General features: G+C 40.2%; 1 protein-coding gene across 1 annotated transcript in view; it reads left to right on the forward strand.

Moving 5' to 3' along the window:
- The window catches only part of pcdh17 (protocadherin 17), a 97,773-nt gene that overhangs the window by 34,564 nt on the left and 41,330 nt on the right, over window positions 1-21,879 (forward strand). The window contains exons 2-3 of the mRNA XM_063012988.1: window positions 13,890-13,948; window positions 14,110-14,282. Of these exons, the coding sequence (XP_062869058.1) occupies window positions 13,890-13,948; window positions 14,110-14,282 (232 nt within the window). The remainder of the gene's footprint in view (window positions 1-13,889; window positions 13,949-14,109; window positions 14,283-21,879) is intronic.

Here is a 21,879-nt window from a genome sequence, read left to right on the forward strand (position 1 = left end):
CTGTTGAAGACCCGTTTAAAATCCTGTAATCGCTGTTACCCTGCAGGCACAATCTCCAAAGCAACAGGGTTAACAGGCTTAATTGGAATTAGGCCAAATGGGCTGTTTGGAAACCTGTCGGTTTAGGAGACAGACGTAAGAACCTACCTAAACCTTCAATCTAGGCTTTTCTGCTTACTTTAGGGCCAGTAGGGTCATTCTCACATCTGGTCTACTCACATCTGTAAACATAATCAATTTTAGCTTGTTTGAGAGGGTGTTATTTTTGTTTTATTTTTTATTTTTGAATCATTACTGTCTGTTTGCATATAAAAATGAATTTAAGATTTTCATTTTCACACAGCATGGAACACACCCAAGCTTGCCTGAAATAGACAAAAGACCCTTTTCAGGCAGGGTCTCAGGAGGCAGAACAGAGGACAGTACCTGGAACCTCACCCCAGGATTGAAAACGGGTGAACATGGTCTCCAAATAAGCTCCCAAAATCCCATTCAAGTAAGAGTGTCAATAACTCTGGGACTGACAGTGTAATAATGGCCAGTAGTAATTAATCATGGATTACACGGGGGGTAAATTAGTAAAATTAGTACATTAGTAATTAGTACAAAATTAGTACAATGATGAGTAAAATGATGCTATAATAATTGATTTTTATTACAAACGAAATCCCTTTATCTTCCTTCCTTTTTTTCTTCCTTCCTTTCTACTACCCCCATTTCTTTCTGTCTTCCATACTTTGCCTCATCCTGCGTTATATATTTCTTTCTTTTTCCTTCCCTTCCCCTCCTAACCTTCCTTTGCTTGATTGGTTTCTTGCTTTTTACCTTTTTCTTGTCCATTCTGCCTCTCTCTCTCTCTCTCTCTCTCTCTCTTCTCCTTTTTATTGCTTCTCTAGACCCTGTCTTTGGTTCTCTGTAATAAAATGGTACGCCAGTGATGAGTCACATTGCTGTAACTGGCTGTTAAGAGTCCCGGCCAGAATTAGGAGTATTGATTTTGTGTACTTGCCATGTCATTTCCACCTCACAAAGTCTGCCTCTTTTTTTGTCGCTCTGTCTTTCTCTTTCACATCAATGAAGCTAGCTCACTGTAGTGGTACGTGTCCTACCCAGCTCCTCAGGGCTCAACCATTCTACAGAATATTCAGTTTGTGTGCAAAACCAGTATTCAGTGGGTTAAGTGTATGGGTAGGTGCTTTTGTATGTGTTGCTTTATTTGTCCTGACTGATATAACCCATTTAATTGGGTGGGCCTTGCTTTCTAATGCAGTCCATTGTTTGTTAGCCATGACAGGACTGATGGGAGGGCAGTGTAGGAGTAATAATACTAAAGGTCTTTTCAGAGAGACTAGGTTCATTGTGTGTGTGTGTGTGTGTGTATGTGTGTGTGTGTGTGTGTGTGTGTGCGCGTGTGTTGTTTAAGGGCATTATTAGTGCTCAGGGAACCTTGGCCTACTTCCACAGAGAATCTGTATGAAATCCAGAGGCTTTAACCCAGTCTGGATCCAGGAGAGAAATCTTAGTCTATTTCTGAATCAGCGTATCAATCATCAGTTCACACAGTTCAAGTTTGGCAGGAGTTGGAGTTCCAGCTTTCCTTTACTGTTTATAAGCTCTAGTACTTACTGCCATGCTTTGACCAGAAGTCAACAAATTTGTGATCATTGATAATAATAATAACAATAAAAATAACAATAATATTAACAATAACAATACTACTACTACTACTTATAATAATAATAATAATAATAATAGAATTAACAAAAAATGTTATAAAAATACAACTACTACTACTAATAATAATTTTAACAATAATACTACTACTTCTACTACTAATAATAATATTAATAATAATTGTAACAAAAATGTCTACTACTTCTACTTCTACTTCTTACGATAATAATAGTTATACCACAATAACACTACTTCTACCACTACTACTAATAATAATAATAATAAAAATTTTACAATACTACTATTACTACCACCTCTACTACTACTACTATTGCTACTATTACTACTACTACTAATAATAATAGTAGTTGTAACAATATTACTACTAATACTACAGTACCACTACTAATACTAATAATAATAATTTTAACAACACTACTACTACTACTAATAATAATAATAATAGTAGTAGTAACAATAATATTACTTCTGCTACTATTACTAACAATAATAATAATAGTAGTAGTAGTTGTAACAATAATATTACTTATACTACTACTACTAATACTACTTTTACTACTACTAATAACAATAATCTAAAAATGACTTTCATTATACTCAAGGACACTGTACAATATTATATATCGTCGTTGTCCTATGAAAAACACACTTTTCAGGAAAAGGAAAAAACTTTTTCCCCTGGCAGTAACGGTGCAAACAAACCACAGACGGATACAATTCAGCACGGAAATAAAAATATACTTTTATCAGGTCGTCAGTCCGTCGGTTTCATATGTAAAATGGACTTACGTGTTTTGTAGACAGCAAACAGGGACATACGCGGATTTCTTTTAGTGAATTCCAAAGAGCACGTCCAACTTCCTGCACAGCCTGTTGTGTGTTCTTTTAAATACTGCCGGTATGAATGCATGTTTTAGCACGAGCAGAGTCTAATATTACTATACTAGACTATACCTGATCAAAATTAGCACATTTAATCTAGCAGCCCATGGAGATACTCGTTAAAGTGATTGCGTGATTTTTCATCTTTTCATTGGTCATTTTGATATTTGCTGCTATGGACAGACAGATTTATACCCATAATTAACACATGTAAAAAAGTGAAAACTGCTAAAAGTGGAGGTACGTGTTTTTCATCAGACAGCGACGATATGATAGATGGTGAAAATTATTTAAAATCTTGCTTTGAGAAATGACAAAGTTGACAATCACAACTCCTCTATGTTTCCGAACACAGCCTGTAATGAATCCTTCTTTTGCACCTAGTCATGAAATCAAAAAGTATGTGGACTTGTATGTGAATGGGCACAAATTCACAAAGAAACCCTTCCCAGAAGAGTGGGTACTATTATAGCAACAAGAGAGACTTTTTTATCAGTGCTAATGGTTTTGGAATAAAATGTCTAACCAGCTCATGGTCTGGGGTCCACACCACACATTTTTGAAGGAGAGAAAAGTGATAAAACACAGTGATGAATAAGCATCTGTCCCAAGCATGAAATTCCAAATTTGTTTATATTACCAAAATATATATATATGAGCTGATCAATGAAATAACTGAAAATTCTTTACCAGAATTGCAATTGTATATTGAGGGCCGTTCTGAAGCGGTGTAACAGAAAGGAAGTACACAGTTAATTTTAGTTGCTTAAAATAAACAGCATTGAGCCTAATGCGCTGATGCTGCATTGTTAGAAATTAGTCTGCACTGTGTAGGGCTTTTATTCAGTTCTAAATAATGAAGATCAGATCTGTAGTGCGTCTCCATAATTAATCCAGATGAATGTGGCTCCCGACCACAAGCGTCTGGAGTCGCGCAGCATTTATTTCAGAGGAACCAATTCATTTTTCAAAACTTTTAACTCCAGTGCGACTGGGAGCAGGAAATGAATGGCCATGGCATTTAGTTCGTTAAGGCCAGACGATTGATTGGGTTGGTAGCCACAGGAAAACACGCAACTGGTTAATTAAATTTGATCACTTTGAAATGCACCGGAGAATCGGCCTGATCAATGCCATTGCGACTGAGTGGCTAATTTTCTTTCTTTGTATTTTACACTTACTCTCTCACTTTCTCTCTCTCTCCTTCTTATTGTCTATGTCTCTCACTCTTTGTATGTTGGTGTAAAGCATCCAACCCTCACAAATATTATTTTGAGTCAGCGTTGTGGGTAGCGTCCTACACTAATTTCTCTTCATGTTTGTAGCTCTAAAGTACATTTATTTATTAATTCATTGACTATTTTACCACTGCTGTTTTCTTACTAAGGGTTGCAGTGGGTCCAATTAATTGGGCAATAGGCAGGAAACATGCCAGACAGGTTGCCAGTTCATTACAATGCAGGGCAAACACACATAAACAAATTCACACACATACACACACTCATACCTAGGTGAACTTTTAGTATCTCCAATTAACCTGACTGCATGTCTTTGGACTGTGGGAGGAGTCCTGGTGGAAACCCACACAGACATTAGGGAGAACATGCAAACTCCACACAGAAAGGACCCAGACCGCTCCTCTTGGGAATCAAACCTGGGTCCTGCCTCATTGTTATGAAGTGACAGTGCTACCCATTAAGCCACAGTGCCGCCTACGTTTATTTAAATTTGATTTTTTTTTTTTTACAGAGACAGCAATAAAATGTGATACCAATTTATATACCATATCTAATCGGTGCCCCCTTACGTGTTTACTTCTCATCCCTTTAACTGCCCTCTTGTGATACTCTGGTGGAATGTGAGGAAGGCAGAAAGCTTCGCCTCACAGAGTCACCTTGTGGAAACGGGAGACGCTGAGTCTGAATACAAAGATGTCTCAGTGTCCGTTTAGCAGAGCTCCATGACAAGACGAAGAATTATAAAACACACACACACACTCGGGCTCCTATCCAAGTGATTTTCCAGATGCTACACTACCAAACAAAGCATTTGTGGACACCTGATACTGGAACATCATACCAGAAAATTAGGCTTCAACATTAGGTTGTTCACTTTTATAATGGCCTTCACTTCTCTGGAAAGGAACATGACTGCAGGGATTCAGCTAAAACATTATTTGTGTGTTTAGGTGGATGTTCTGCCTACAGTGATAATTTTTATTTATTCCATTGTTGTTGGATGGGACTGACATCAGAATTCTCTTTAGCCCAGTCATTTGTTTGTTTAGGATCATTCATGAGCAACTTTTGCAAGTAATTTCTAAACCCTTGTGGCTAATACAGTATATGGGTGAAAGTATTTGGACACCTGCCCATGAGCTTGCTGGACAGATGTTAATGTATAAAGGAGTGATGTCACTCCTCTTAGAAGGCTTCTCACAAGTTTGTGGGTATTTGTGCCTATTTACTCAAAAGATCATTTGTATGGATGGTCAAGATAGCCTCAGTTGATGTTCCAGTTCATTCCAAAGCTGTTCAGTGGGACTGAGGTCAAGGATATGTGCAGGCCATTGGAGTTTCTTTAAATTAAATCTGCTATCCATCCATCCATCCATCTATCTATCTACCTATTCATCATCCATCAATCCATCCATCTACCTACCTACCTATCTATCTACCTATCCATCCATCCATCTATCCCTTCATCCATCCAGCTACATACCTATCTATCTATCTATCTATCTATCTATCTATCTATCTATCTATCTATCTATCTATCTATCTATCTATCTATCTATCTATCCATCCATCCATCCATCCATCCATCCATCCATCCATCCATCCATCCATCCATCCATCCATCCATCCATCCATCCATCCATCCATCTATCTACCTACCTATCTACCTATTCATCCATCTATCTATCTGTCTGTCTGTCTGTCTGTCTGTCTGTCTGTCTGTCTATCTATCTATCTATCTATCTATCTATCTATCTATCTATCTATCCATCCATCCATCCATCCATCCATCCATCCATCCATCCATCCATCCATCCATCCATCCAGCTACATACCTATCTATCTATCCATCCATCCATCTATCTCCCTGTCTATTTATTTACCTATCCATCCTTCTATCCATCTACCTACCTATCTAGCTACCTATCCATCAGTTCGTTCATCCATCCATCCATCCATCTGTCTATCATTTGGTCCATATAATGTATCAGCAACGACTAGAAAGTCAGTGGCTTCCAGTGTCTGTCTATGATTGCATGGCTTTATACTTTTTACACACATTGTTAACAATAGTGTGGCTAAAATACCCAAACTCAATACAGGGCTGTTTACATTGATGGCCATGTCATGTGTAACAAGTATTTATTTCCATGTCCTACACCCAGCCTTGTTTTGGGTAATTGCTTTCCTTCTCTAACTTCCTTCCTTTCTACAAGGCTTTCCATTTTCATTTACATTCACTTTATTCTCACCTATTTTCCCTTGTTCTTGTTTGCTGCTGTTTCTCTCGCTACCTGCTTATTTACACCCCAGCACGCACACACACGGCATTACCTCACAGCCTATATGTCTAGCATTCATTTGTCTCCATTGAGGGATCCTTTCGGAGGGACCACTGAGGATGCACCAGAATAGATCAGCCATTTTATACTGCGAGAGAGAGAGAGAGTTGAATACACACTCACTTACATCCGACTTGGGCTTTTTGTACCTACAGTGTGTCCAGATATTCTCCAGTAGGAAACACACACACTCACACTCTCACACTAGCACATTTATCATCCGGAATCTGGCTATGCAAAGCAGTACCAGCGGGGCCATCCTTCAGCCGGAGTAGGGAATACACTGTGTGTTTGAGATAGAGACGGAATATCTGTTTTGGTGAACGCAGACTTGTTAACAGGGGGTCAGTGTCGTGATCACCGCCCTACTTCTCCATCCTAACCCGCAGTCTGGCCTGCTGAGAAGTCAGGATCAGAGATCATGTGCAACAGAATGTCATAAACAAGTAAACAACACTTACAGCTAATAGACCAACTGTCACAATTTCATGATTTAAATGAGACCCAATAAAAATCATATATTTGTTTATTTTCATTGACCATTTAATCCTGGTCCAGGTCACCCTGGTAAGTGGATAAAGCAACATTGGGTTTCAAGGCAGGAACATTACTCACATCCAGAGACAAGAGTTTCCATCCAGTACTCCTTATGAGCTGTGATCAGAAAGATAGAACCTCAGGAAACATGATGCTGCGCAAAACCCACTCAACAAATTAAACAAACCAATTAATTTTAGAATATGGTGTGGGCCATTACACCTCCAGCATAAAGCAGGGTCCGTAAAGACATAGGGTCTGTCTGAAACCTAGTGAGCTCTTTACATAGACTGCATTTTCCTTCTTAGATGCCTTAAAATGCTGCATATGGAGATGCCTTAATCTGAGCAATATCTTAACAAGGGAGCTCTGTGGGCTTCCTCACCTGCGAAGGCAATTCCAGCATTCAGTGCAGCACAATTTGTCTCCCAAAAAAATCGAATGGAACTATTTACTAGTTACGTGCAAGTGTAATTCATTTGCAATTTTGAGTTTGTCAGTGACAGTGAGGCAGCTCACTAGGTTTTCAGACAGACCCATGGTTTGACTAGAAATTGCACTGGCCTGCAGAGAGCCCTGATCTCAATTTTACTAATCACCCATGGGATGAACTGGAATATCAACCTCATCAGTGCTCTCTTGACTAAATGGCCTTCTGACATACACACCTAAATAAGTGGAGGCTGTTTATAATTATACTCATAGTTTTGGAATGGGATGTCCAACCAGCTCACACTTCTGACACATGGACTAATAGTGGACCGATTAGCACTTCATCATTTAGATTCTTGGTCAGTCGTGGTGATTCTACAGACTACATCTTGCATCTGGTTTGATGTCTCTCTCTATTTGCGTTTTCTCTCCGGGGATGGTTTGGATGCAGGCAGGATATTGTAAAACACTTTCCAGGAAAGTGCTCTTATCGTCTGTTTTAAAGTGCTGCAGGCTGGGTCATAGCCATGTGATAGCGTGTAGTGCTTCCTGGGGCTGCCCGGAACAAGCTGTTAATGCTATCTAAATAAATTAACCCCTATTTGCCTCTGCACCGACCTGAGACCCATGTTCCATTTCATCACAAGTTTTACTGCTGGGATCAGCTCGGAAAAATAAAGCATTTCTTGTCGCATTTTAAAAGGCATCTCTGCTTTTACAGAACAAATTGTTTTCTCGAAAAGTGACTCTTTAGATGCCATAAACAATTTTGTGGATATGACTTTTATCTGGTCTGATTTTTTGTACTTTTTTTTCACTGGATCTTTGGATTTTAATCAAAATGTCATTTCCAATATTCTTTCGTATCGTAATAGGATCGATACATTCCTATTATTAAGTAATTAATCAGGGTTTTTTTTCTCCCTGAAACATAATTGGGATTAATAGGCGGCACAGGGGCACGACTGAATCTCTTTAACTGCAATGTGTCTTGGATAACTGGGTTCAATCCACTTCCCTGGTCACTGTCTTGTAAAATTTATTTATTAGGATTTTAACATCATGTTTTACACTTTGGTCACATTCATGACATGACAGGTAGCTTACACAAGATTCATTCTTTGGACTGTGGGAGGAAACCGGAGCTCCTGGAGGAGACCCACACAGACACAGGGAGAACATGCAAACTCCATACAGAAAGGACCCGGACCGCTCCACCAGGGAATCGAACCCAGGACCTTCTTGCTGTGAGGTGACAGTGCTACCCACTGAGCCACCAGGCTGCCCCTTAAGTCTTTGATATTAAACACAGTCATGGACAATTTTGTATCCCAATTCACCTCACTTGCACTTATTTGGACTGTGGGAGGAAACCGGAGCTCCTGAGGGAAACCCACACAGAATGCAAACTCCACACAGAAAGGACTCAGACCGCTCCACCAGGGAATCGAACCCAGGACCTTCCTGCTGTGAGGCGACTTTGTGAGGCGATTTCCTTTAAGTACTGTAGTCCTAAAGTTGCCAAATGTAACACAATTTTAAAAGAATAGCATTACACTATGTGGACAAAAGTATTGGGACTGAATTCATGTGTTTCAGCCAGTGTTTGCCAACAGGTGTAATGAATCAATCATATAAAGGTAATTATATGCGTCCAGCTTACAGTTTAGTGAAGGTCATTTCCTGTTCCAGCATGACTGTTCTCTTGTGCACCAAGCAAGCTCTATAAAAAACTCCAGTGGCCTTCACAAAACCCAGACCTCACTTGGCCTCACTGCACAGCTTGGAATGAACTGACCAACATGAGTGCCCTGCTATACAAATCGTCTTTTGATTGAATGGGCACAAATTCTCACAGGCATCCTTCAAAGTCATGTGAGAAGCCAAGACAAGGTCATGATCAGGTGTCTAAATACATCTGGCTATATTGTGTAATTTGATGCCAAATATTTTCTCATCTGGCTAAAAGATGGCATTTATCTTACATTTATTTTATATTTCCTGTGCAGGCACAATAAAAATCCTCGGCAAAAGTGGAGAAGTCTGTACGGTAGAGGGAGGCCTATTTGACCTTCTCTGAGATCTGCGTCCCGCTGAGCCGCTGCCTTTCTTCTTTCCTTTTTTTCTTTTTTTCTTTTTGTCTGTCACCGTCATTATGACTCCTTTCAAATGTTACTTTTGAAGTGCGTTTGAAACAGGTCTTAGCTTCACGTGGGAAAGGGGCAGATTTCACAGAGGCATATCATTAACACCGATTTAAGAGAAGAAGGGAGAAGGAAGTCATGAACGGATTTGGGTTTTACTTTGTACAACGGCAGGAAGTGTTTTGTAAGGATCGGTCTGCTTCCTGTCTGCTTTATGATCAAACTAAATCTTACTCAAAATATGGTGGTATAAAAACACAATGTATTGAATAAATTTATAATAATTAATAAAGGCACTCATGTGGTGCAACTGCCTGTTATGTTAGCCCACTGTCGCTGAGATCTGGGTTAGGCTATCAACTGGTTGGGCATCTACATAAACATGATTAGCTATGTCTCAGGAAAAGACAGCTGAAACCTGAAACACTGTGATAGATCGACACCCTGTCCAGGGTATTCCTACCTTGTGTGCAGTGTTTCACTGTGAAATCAGGCCTGTTAGGACCCTGACCAGAATAAATAGATTGATAAAAATGAAATGAATGAAATAAAGTCATCCTGGGTCATGGCTAGCCCCCTGTAGCAAAAATTACTCACTCAATCTCAATCACTGTCTTAACCGCTTATCCAATTAGGGTGGTGGTGGTGGGGGGGGGGGGGGGGGATTGCTGGAGCCTATCCCTGCTTTTCAATGGGTGCAAGGCACACATACACACACCCCTTCACTTATAGGGCAATTCAGTGTCTCTAATTAACTTAGCTGCATGTTTTTGGACTGTGGGAGGAAACTGGAGCCCCCGGAGGAAACCCACGCAGACACTGGGAGAACATGCAAACTCCGCACAGAAAGGACCCGGACCGCCCCGCCTGGGGATCGAACCCAGGACCTTCTTGTGAGGCGACAGTGCTACCCACTGAGCCACCGTGTAGCTAAAATCAGTGGCTCTTTAAGTATTTTACTGCCGGTGTCTGTCTATGGAGGCTGCATGGCTGTATACTTTTTTTTGTTTTTACCCACTTTGTTAATAATAGTCTGGCTAAAATACTGGGACGTCTAAGTACAAGGCTATGTCAAGTGTAATGAGTATTTATTTCCATGTCATACTCCCAGCCCTACTTTTGGTCATTTCTTTCTTTCTTTTCACTTTTTATTCACTTTTACTTTATTCTTCTATGTTTCCCCTTGTTCTTGTTTGCTGCATTTTCTCACACTACCTGATTACTACCCACCATAACACACAAAGCAGCGTGTGTACACACACACAGCAATACCCTCACACCCTATATGTCTAGCATTCATTTGTCTCCATTGAGAGATTCCTTTTGAAGGAATACTGAGAATGCACCAAAATAGATCAGCCACACATACACACACACACACGTATGTGATTTTATATCATGGTATACATCACGTAGTGTCGTAGTACTTGCTATAGTGAATATTTGAATAAAATCTCTCTTCTCTGCCTTGCTTCTTCTCTTTTTTAAATAAAAACAGGTTATTTTATTTTAAGTTAATCAGCGATGTAATGTGTCACTTTACGTCACAGCTCAATTAAATAATAATACATTTTATTTATATAGCGCTTTTCAAGATACTCAAAGACGCTTTACATAAGACAAATAATCAAAACAAATACGTACATACACCATACAAATCATAGTACAAAATCAAAATAGTACATCAACATCAAGAATAATTAAGATAAAAACAAAGAGAGCAGCATAAGACAGTTCATTAAAAATTAGCTAAATTATGAGAGAGAACAACAAATATAGAACAATTTCTTAAAATTAGACAGAAACAGGACAGATTTACATGCAATCAGGAAACTGAAAACTTTACAAGTTTTAGGATCTAGGACTTCACATTTCTGTCGTGATCTAAGTATAAAAACTATTAAAAAGAATAGCAAAAATAAAAGCATTTATTTTGTGTTGTTACAAGTTAAATGCCACTCTGAATAGATGAGTTTTGAGAAGTGACTTGAATTTGGACAGGTCAGGACAATCTCGTAGGTGTTTGGGGAGAGCATTCCATAAAGATGGAGCAGCTATGGAAAAGGCCCTGTCACCCCAGGTCCGGTGCTTGGTCCTAGAGGGTATGGACAGTAGGTTAGCCTCAGAAGAGCGAAGGCTACGGGAGGGAATGTGCTGATGGAGCAGGTCGGTGAGGTAGGATGGGGCCTGATTATGGAGAGCTTTGTGAGTGAATAGAAGAATTTTGAATTGAATGCGTTGAGCAACGGGAAGCCAATGAAGTTTTTGAATTGATTGATTCGTTACAGTTTAAACAGTATTATCAAATTTCTGGACACATTTCTGTCAACAGCCAACTCACACTATATGGTTAATTAGTTAAAAGCCTCAGTTGAGAGGTTGCTAACATGTGAAATCAGTTATATAAAGAAACAGTTTAGAGTTCTGATCTCAGCCCCACTGACTAGCTTTGGGATGACATGGAACGTTAATAGAGGCTTTCTTGACCAACATCAGTGCCCAGCCATACAAATCCTCTTTTGACTAAACAGGCACAAATTCCCACAGACATACTTCAAAGTCTTGTGAGAAGCTCTCTCACAAAAGTGGCCGAAAAGATCGCATAGAAGTTATATTATTTGTTTTTAAAGTGGGAAGTCTAAAAAGTTTATGGTCAGGTGTCCAAATACTTTTGGTCATATAGTGTATACTATCATATATACCAGCACTAATACACACATAGTACATCCCAGGTCAGAAATGATGTAGTTGGATGGTATTCTAAGGGGCAGGTGAAATAACAATGGGAGATTGAGACGAGGACCCAGTGCATTAGTCTTCCTTCAGGCTTGTATTTAGCAATGTCAATATTGTCTGGACCACGGCTCAGGTCGCCTTCTTCCCCTCTTCCACTCCATATTGACTCGGGGCTGCAGAGCAAACACGTTGTGGCAACATTGACGTAACGCAGAGAGTTGAGTAAATGAGACCCATAGGAGAAAGTGTTATCGGCTTTTTCTGAGTCGTCAAATGTTGACAAGATGAGCAAGGACAGAGAACGAGAGAAAGAACTTTGGCTGGATGGATGATTGCTGAAGTTTATTGGATAATGAACTTACTCTGCTTCTTGTTCTTTGTTGCCACAGAGGTACTGAAAGTTAAAAAGTCTGGACAGTGTTTTGTGCTATAAAACAGAAAATGTACCACAATGCAGCTGCATATTAGCCGATCTTTTTAATCTACACACATAAATAAAGTAACAGTCAAGTGTGATTTCTGTGAATAATTAAAACACATACAACAAATGTGTTGTTATGCTCCTGAAGCGTGAATGAAACCTTACATCGCTATGGGGTTGCTGTGCAAAAACGAAACCCATGCTCATTAAAAATGATCTATGATTTGTTGTTGATCACAAATAAAAGCAAGAACAGGGACTTTTTTCAGAGAGAAGCCTCCAAACTCATGGCAATGTAATGTTTTTTTTTTTTTTTTTTTTTTTTTTCCTCTCTGTCTATGCCGAACCCTGCCCTGACAGAGGAGATCGAAGCTAACCAACATCCCCTCCGAAACACTGACAGCAGCCGGATGTATTTTTGCAACCCACACATTGATGAGTTTGGCACCACCTAGCGTTGCATGCGGAGAGACACACCCTAAGGGCACCCTCCCTCATCTCTTGTGTAGGCGCCTTTTAATCAGCTGGCAGAGATCGTAATCGCATTCTGACAGAGAGAGACCCACCCCCTCCGGTCTCCAATCCCACCCCCCACCTGAACAACAGGCCAATCGTTGTTCATATAGCCACCCAGCCTTCGACCGGCTGAAGGCAGAGCTGGATTCGAAACAACGCACTTTCGAAATCCAGCTCTGGTTGCAGCGCGTGTTTTTACCACTGCGCCACCTGAGCGGCATGGCAATGTAATGCTTGCTTGACTATAGACAGATGTACCAACTCAAAAGTTTGTTCCTGTTTCATTATTATTTTATTTATTCTTTTTTATTTATTATTATTATTATTATTATTATTATTTAGATGCTGCTGGAACAAACTTGTTATTATTATTATTATTATTATTATTATTCCCCAGCATGTGTAGTTTTTTTAATTTATTTCTTTGCAATTATTTGTATGCTATTATTTTTTATTATTATTATTCCCCAGCATAGGTGTTGTTTTTAATTTGTGATTTCTTTTAAATAATTTTTATGTTATTATTATTATTATTACTATTATTATGTTTTTTTATGTTTTATTAGTCATTTGTTTTATTTTTTATTTATTCTTTGCAAAAGACCATTGTTTTACATAGCAGTTTAATGTGTAACAGATCATATTTATATAATCACCAACAAAGTTAAATAACAGCAGATTTTCAGAAATCCCACTAAAATTGTCTAAAAGAATTCAGATTCAATGATTTTGTACTTACTTTCACTGCAAGTGTGACACAATCTTTTAAACATAAAATTGGTATATTACTTAAATAATTAAAATGCACAAATTAGGGGTTCAAAGACCCCCTTACCACACCTCTTGCGCTCCTCTGTATTTTTAAATAATTAATCAATCTCCTTACACACCAGCATGTAGTTCAGTGTCATTCAACACCTAAATTTCTCTCCCTTCTCCTTCACAGACCGACAACTTCTCCGCCGAGCCCAATTACATGGGGAGCAGGCAGCAGTTTGTTCAAAGGTAAGTCCCATTAAACGGCTCGTTCAGCCGTCACATATGCCCAGACCCCCTTTACCTTGATTGCTGGGTTCAAATTAGACTCCTTCTAGGAAACAAAACTGTTTCCAACTGCTGAATTGTTTATTCACTTCCCGCTGATGTTCTCTTTCCTGGTTCTGTAGCAGTTCGACGTTTAAGGACCCGGAGCGGGTGAGTCTGAGGGACAGCGGGCACGGAGACAGCGACCAAGCCGACAGCGATCAGGACACCAATAAGGGGTCGTGCTGTGACATGTCTGCCAAGGAGGCACTCAAGATGAAAGCCACGGGTCTTAAGCCTCAGCCCCTTGAACAGGGTGAGTCTCCTATTATGCTTCTTACTTCCTCACAGTTTCAGGTGTCCGTAGTTTAAGGGTGTTTATTAGGATTTGAGAAAGACTTGCTGCCATTAAGGTGACGTCTTTTCCCAGTAAGTCTATAGTTATATCAGCAATTTCATGCTGCTACTGTGGCTTCGTAGACACAGTGCGTGTGCTCGAATTGCCTGCCTGCAGTCCAGATCTGTCTTCTATTAAAATGTATAGAGTGTCATGGAGTGTCATGTATGGAGCACGGACTGTTAAGCAGCTGAAGTCTCGAATCGAGCAAGAATGGAGAAAGATTTTATTTGCAAAACTGCAACAGTTAGTGTTTTCAGTTTCCAAACTATTAAAAAGTCTAATTATTAGGAAAGATAATGGAACTCGGGGTAAAACATTGTGTTGCAGGCATCAAATCAAATTCTACATGTGTTTATATGTACAAAATACTGTACAATAAGTTAATCATTGGAAATTGGAACAATTGGAAACAAACAACAGATTCTTCTTTTTATTGCATTTTAGAAATGTCCCAACTTTTCAGGAATCAGGATTTTTATCGTACCTTCTTCTTTGTACGTATTTTAGCTTGTTCTTCACTTGTTCTTTGTTTGACCTCCCAAATCCCTACCTACTTTTAAAGGCCCCGGTTGTTCATTTTTACTCTACGTCTTCTGTCTCGCCATCTTTCTTTTTTATTGTGCACCCTGAGCCAAACCCCTTTGCTTATGTCTAACTCTCTCTCTCTCTCTCTCTCTCTCTCTCTCTCTCTCTCTCTCTCACCCTCATTCTTGTATTCCAGTGACGTTCTCAGTTTATCAAACCAGACAAGCCCATTATGATTTTATAAGCCAAACCACTTAAGTCTCTCCATTTAGTCCTTGCCGGGGAAGCGCTGGAAGCGTGCGCCTTTAGAACTTTCGTAATGGAACATGGAAAGCAACTTATCGCACAATGGGAGAAGTTACGTGCTCGGGCCTGATTAAAAATGAATAATCTTTCTATGTTCAGTGGCGGTAGGACGGATGTGTCTTGCCAGGTTGAACTGTTAATCTTCGGGGTGGTCGAAATGTCCGTGTTTCATCCATATTCACACATTCGTAGAAGATATAGAGCATTGTATTTTTCCATCTATCTCTAAGCATGCTGGGTCATGTTAACCACTTTTACACCTAGGCTGCATCATTCGAGCTGGAAGAACCGAAATGTTTAAACGGTGTGCGTGTGCACTTGTGCGTTCATGTGTGTGCGTGCGTGTGTAGGACCTGGATTAAATGGACTGTGGAAAGCCATAAATCAAATATAATAGTCCAATTAATCAATAGAACAGAAGGAATCTTCTATCCGAGATAGTGGAGTGTGCTAGTGATGTCTGCCTTCGTCTAAGAGCGTCTACTTGTATTTCATTACGATTTAAGAACAGAGCGAATGCACTGGCAAGAAAAATCAGCCAATTAAAGAGGCCCATATGTTTCTTTTTTTGACAGTAGTCATGTAATGGTGCATGAGAATAGTTGAAGATAGGCTGAAATTAGTTCAACAGAATTTTAAGAATGAATTAAACATGAGTGCAGAACATTTTTGCTCTGTCAAATTAAATTATGTCTCATAAACAATTCTGAGTGTGTAAAACTATCTAAACAATACATTTACAATATATTGTTTACGTATTGGGAACAGAAGCTTGTGTTGTATTCTTGATTACTTGCCAGTAGCCATCCTAGCTTTTACATAATTACACTGATGAGCCAAACATTAGGACCAATTACCAACCCTTTCCCAAATGTAAATGGCACTGCTTATTTCATAACAGTTGTGCGTCTAACCATCAGACATATATTAAATGTTGGGCTGATGGTGGATACTCGTAGTACCCTTGAATGCAGCAGATATGACCAGGCATAATGACCTGTGTGACTAGTTTTTGGCCAGACAAGTTGGTAGTAGTATCTCCACATGGGGTGCTCACAGGAAGGAGTGTTGAGTACCCACCAAGCCACAAACAACCAAAAGGTTGTAAGACAACCGAGCCTCATTGATGCCAGGTGACATGAAAGCTATGGTGTTTGGGTTCAAACTGTGCCAAAAAGTGCCCATTCTAACTCCTGTCCACCGTTCCCAGCACCTACAATGAGCACACAGGGATCGGAAATGGACACCAGGTTGAACAGTCACACAGTTGAACAGAAAATCCAGTATTCTCAGAGACAACCTGGTACATGTGCATTGTTTACTCGCAGAAAAGATGCTGCGGGGATGCACTGTAAGACGATCCACCTTGATCCACAGACAAAAGTTGAAGGACAGGCTGTGAATATTCTTGCACCACAGAACTCCTTCAGATATTTTATGTGATAGAGAGTCTGTGTATTAGAGATGGATCAGAGATGCTTTGACAGCATATTGGTGGGTGGTTTTAATGTTTGGCTAATTGGTGTGTAATAAAATGCCTATTTAACTCATAATGATCGACCAGCTTAGACATGGACAATAAAGAAGTCTTAGTTTCTTAATCTAAAAGTGTTGCTTTTTAATTGCTTTTTCCAATTTCATACTTAATTACAAGATGAAATAATCTGCACCATGACTAGATGAAAACATTAATGACTAAAGTACCAGATTAGACTGTCTATTATTTTTAAAGCACTATTTCTGCTCCTCACAATGAAACTATACAGTTGCAGACCATAGGTTATAGGGCGGCACAGTGGCTCAATGGGTAGTGCTGTCGCCTCACAGCAAGAAGATCCCAGGTGGAGTGGTCTGTGTCCTTTTTGTGTGGAGTTTGCATGTTCTCCTCATGTTTGCGTGGATTTCCTCCCATAGTCCAAAGACATGCAGTCAGGTTGAGTGAACATACTAAAGGTATGAGTGTGTGTGTGAGCATGTTTGCACTGTGGTGAATTGGCGGTCTGTCCAGGGTGTTTCCTGCCTTCCACCCAGTGAATCGGACCCACTGCGACCCTGAATAGGATAAAGCACTACCCTACTACAACCACTAGTGTCCTTACTATTAGATGTCCTATTAATGGGGCAGTTGTAGCCTATCAGGTAAGGTACTGGACTAGTAATCGAAAGGTCTCTGGATCAAGCCCCACCACTGCCAGTTTGCCACTGTGAGCAAAACTCTTTACCCTCAATTGCTTAGACAATATATACTAAGTCGTTTTGAATAGAATCGTCTGCTAAATGCAGAAAATGTGAATGTACTTCTCATTGTGTTTGAAGATCGCTGCAACCATTTCTAATTTTAATTCACACTCCATTTCTAATAACTAAATCCTGACCTTAAGTGGCTTTTGAACAACATTTATTATGCCCATATTGTCTCCTAGACGCGGTCCTTAATAATAATATGTGTTGTTCAGGTAAACAAAAGAAAGCTATTCTGCATCCTGGAGTGGGTACTAGTACATTTGAATGAAAGGAGTCTACTTACATGCCTTTAAACCTATTGTAAGAGCCATGTAGCAGGAGCCAGGTCTTTGAAATAGAGGTTACTGTGTTGTTATGAGGCAATGAGAGAGCAGTATACCCATCATATAGCGTACTTTGTGATCCATAATACATTACACTACATTATTGCACTGTTTTAAAGTGGAGGCTTATGGCTGCATTTAGCTGCAAGTAGGGGGCACTGTAGTGTATGTGTGTGTTGTGTTTGTGTTGTGTGTCTGTGTGTGTGTGTGTGTGTGTGTGGGCTTATTCACTGCTTGTGGCAATTGTATTCTCCTCATGGCTGGAATGAATTATTTGGAGAGGCCAGCAGGCCGGTATTGGCTACAGCCACTCAAAAGGAAGACAGAATTTCAGTGCATCATTTTTTATATTTTATCACTTTTATATTATTCGATACTTGCACAATTCAAACATCCTATATTTCTTGTCAGTCATATGGTGACACCAGCCAATCTCAACAATCTGTATATGTATGGGGCATGTTCAGGCACGTCAGTCTGCACAATGTCAACACATGAGATGCAGCTTGTAAAGATAAAGTTGGCTTGCTTTTGTGTCTGGGGACAGCATATGTTAGCCATCAGAGAGCATTTAGTGGGTGGAATTTGACAGCATTTAAGTTAATGTTCTAATGATGTGGAGCATCATTTTATTGTCAACTGCCAAACTGTGAGGTAAAAATATTGAAAATACTGACCAATCATAGTATTTCATTTCAATTTTTGCCTGCACTTATTTAACCAATTGGAAAAGCTAAGAAAAGTATATAATGTCTAACAGTAAAACCAAACCAGAGCCATAAAAAAGCAACATGAGTTTATCCCGTTCTTGTTTACTTCTCATGTTTATTATCTAGTATTTCAGTCAGAGACACAGAAAAAAAAGACCAGACACCGAGTTCTGCTTCACATAAATAAGCAACACTTTTACTGACTTTCTCGCTCTTTCGCACTTGTTTACTCCAACTCCAGCCCTTTCGCTTTGGTCCTACACACCGTCCGCTTCAATTAGGCTGCACCCGAAAGCATTCATACACTAACGCCAGAACGGCGCACAGACATGTAGCATAAACAAACTGAAGAATTTAAGAGATCATGCATCATTTACAATCTTCATCCATCACATCACACCAGATTACACGGAGCTAGAATTTCGACATGTTTTTTTTTGTACTGAGAAAAGCTCAAAAACACAGAGGTTCAATCCAAATCCACTAAAAAAGGAAACACGTATTTTATTATTAGGAATTAGGAAGCTGTATGATCTGATCTGACCTTTGCTCCATCAGACACCCTCAACTGTGCCTGTCTGGACCAGATTTAAAGATTCAAACTTGAGACTTTACTAGATTGCTGCACCCGAACACCCCAAAAGCTATGTTTGTGGTTAGATTACAAAATATATGTATACACCAACCAGTCATAACATTATGACCACTGACAGGTGGAGTGAATAACACTGATTATCTCTTCATCACGGCACCTGTTAGTGGGTGAGACATATTATCCAGCAAGTGAACATTTTATCCTCTAAGTTGATGTGTTAGAAGCAGGAAAAATGGGCGAGCACAAGGATTTGAGTGAGTTTGACAAGTGCCAAATTGTGATGGCTAGACGACTGGGTCAGAGCATCTCCAAAACTGCAGCTCTTGTGGGGTGTTTCCGGTCTGCAGTGGTCAGTTCCTATGTAAAGTGGTCCAAGGAAGGAACAGTGGTAAACCGGCGACAGGGTCATGGTCCAAGGCTCATTGATGCACGTGAGAAGCGAAGGCTGGCCCGTGTGGTCCGATCCAACAGATGAGCTACTGTAGCTCAAATCGCTGAAGAAGTTAATGCTGGTTCTGATAGAAAGGTGTCAGAATACACAGTGCATCACAGTTGCAGGGCTGTTTTGGCAGCAAAAGGGGGACCAACACAATATTAGGAAGGTGGTCATAATATTATGCCTAATCGGTGTATATGTACTGTGTATACGTTTTGAGTATGATTGTAGTAGTAGGAGTACCATTTTTTGGGGGTGCAGGTCGTTGGCCAGTAGACTTGGCGCAATTATACACTATATGGCCAAAAGTGTTTGGACACCTTACACCCATTGCAAAAACAAACAGAGTAATGACTAGGTGTCTTTTTAGCTATAACAACAGCCTTTTTAGAAAAGACTTTTAATAAGACTTTGAAGTATGTCTGTGGGAATTTGTGCATATTTAGTCAAATGAGTTGTATTGTATGGCTGGGCACTAATGCTGGTCAAGAAAGCCTCAAGTGATGTTCCTGTTAATTCCAGAGCTGTTCAGTGGGACTGAGGTCAGGGTTCTGTGCAAAATGAGCTTTTCTTCATGTCTTTATAGGCTCATTATACTAGAACATGGAATGACCTTCCCTTAACTGTTGCTGCAAAGTTGAAAGCATATCATTCCCTTTATAGAACTGATTTTTGACAGGTTAGCAGTTGTTGTGGCTGAAACATATTAATTCAATAATTAGAATGGGTGTCCCAATACTTTTGCCCATATGGTGTATTTAGTAATGCCATAACTGATTATTTTTTTTACTATCCAAAATGCATGTAGATGTAGTTGAATGTATGAAGACGTATGATTTTGAAATCAGAGAGGTCAGTATCTGCCCCAGTACTTAGTACTCACTCAGTTTTGGACCAGTCTTTTGTCCCAGAGCTACACTAAGATTAAAAAGACTGAGGCTGAGAAATCCCTTTAATGTTTATTTGTTTTGGATTTACTTCCTCTCTTGTCTCCCACACCGCACCATAATTGTATAATTGGATTAAACCTGAATTGCTCTTAATCCTCATTGTCCACTCAATCACTGGAGACACGTGTCTTCTTGTTTCTGCCCGTGGCGTGAGGGGGGTGCTCTGAAATTGAGGAATTAATCTCCCCGAATTGGGAGCTGCGTATTAATTAAAGCCGAAGTGTATCAGAAGCGCGTGTATTAATTGGTGATTAATTGACGCTAGGACTCGCCGGCAGCGGAGTCTAATCCTGGAACGTCTTCATCAATGGCCTTCACACGGTTCAGTTCTCTCCCTGCCTGTCGCACTGCTGCAGAGATCTACGTGCATGATAAAGCGTGAGTGTGAGTTAGCGCGGGTCCCACTGAATGATAGAGCGCGTTGTTTCTTTAGATTGCTGGCCGAGTGTTGCTGCTGACCTCGTCTAATTGCAATTGATTGAGGTGTGATAATCAAATTGCTTCCCCTTTTATTGTCCCTTCTGTACTGTCTCATCCAGCAAAGGGCTACAATAACCTTAGCTTATTATGAGCCAGATTGGGCTCTGAAAAGAGACTGGGTAGAAGCATTTTTAGCACTGAAGACAGCATCCGAGCGTCATGCTGAGAGAAAGACGCCACGCAGCGCGTCGTCCATGATTGTACTTACCCCCTATCTTCCCTTCGCCACGTTGTTTGCGCAAGTAATCAGAATCCCTGCATTAGTGATTGGAACGAAGCACCGAGAGATGTCATGCTCTATCAGGCGCATACCGGCTCACGCCATTGTGCCGAGGCTACCTGAGAACATGGGCTGATTGATTTGCTATGGTCGTGGTGATAAATTGAATAGAATCTGGTGGTGGTGTTGAATTTTAAAGGAGTCTTTGCTTGCCTCAAATTTCACAGCGCCCCAAGAGCCCCAGCTCAGTGTTCTGTGTGGACATCTTGATAGCGACGGGCCTCCTGTAAGGGCGGCGAGAGGTTTGTTCCCCTATAACCGTTGCACATAGAGGCCCTGATGTACTGAGATCCATAATGAGGAATGTTTATTTGCTTGTGCAGTTGAATTGATGGGCATTTGGTGGGCATTGTGAACAAACACTGACCAGCCATAACATTAAAACCACCTCATTGTTTCTACACTCACTGTCCATTTTATCAGCTCCACTTACCATATAGAAGCACTTTGAAGTTCTACAGTTGTTGACTGCAGTCCATCTGTTTCTCTACATACCTTTTTAGCCTGCTTTCACCCTGTTCTTCAATGGTCAGGACCCCCACATGACCACCACAGAGCAGGTATTATTTGGGTGGTGGATCATTCTCAGCACTGCAGTGACACTGACATGGTGGTGGTGTGTTAGTGTGTGTTGTGCTGGTATGAGTGGATAAGACACAGCAGT

The sequence above is a fragment of the Trichomycterus rosablanca genome, chromosome 17 (genome assembly GCF_030014385.1).
Source record: "Trichomycterus rosablanca isolate fTriRos1 chromosome 17, fTriRos1.hap1, whole genome shotgun sequence".
Taxonomy (NCBI): domain Eukaryota; kingdom Metazoa; phylum Chordata; class Actinopteri; order Siluriformes; family Trichomycteridae; genus Trichomycterus; species Trichomycterus rosablanca.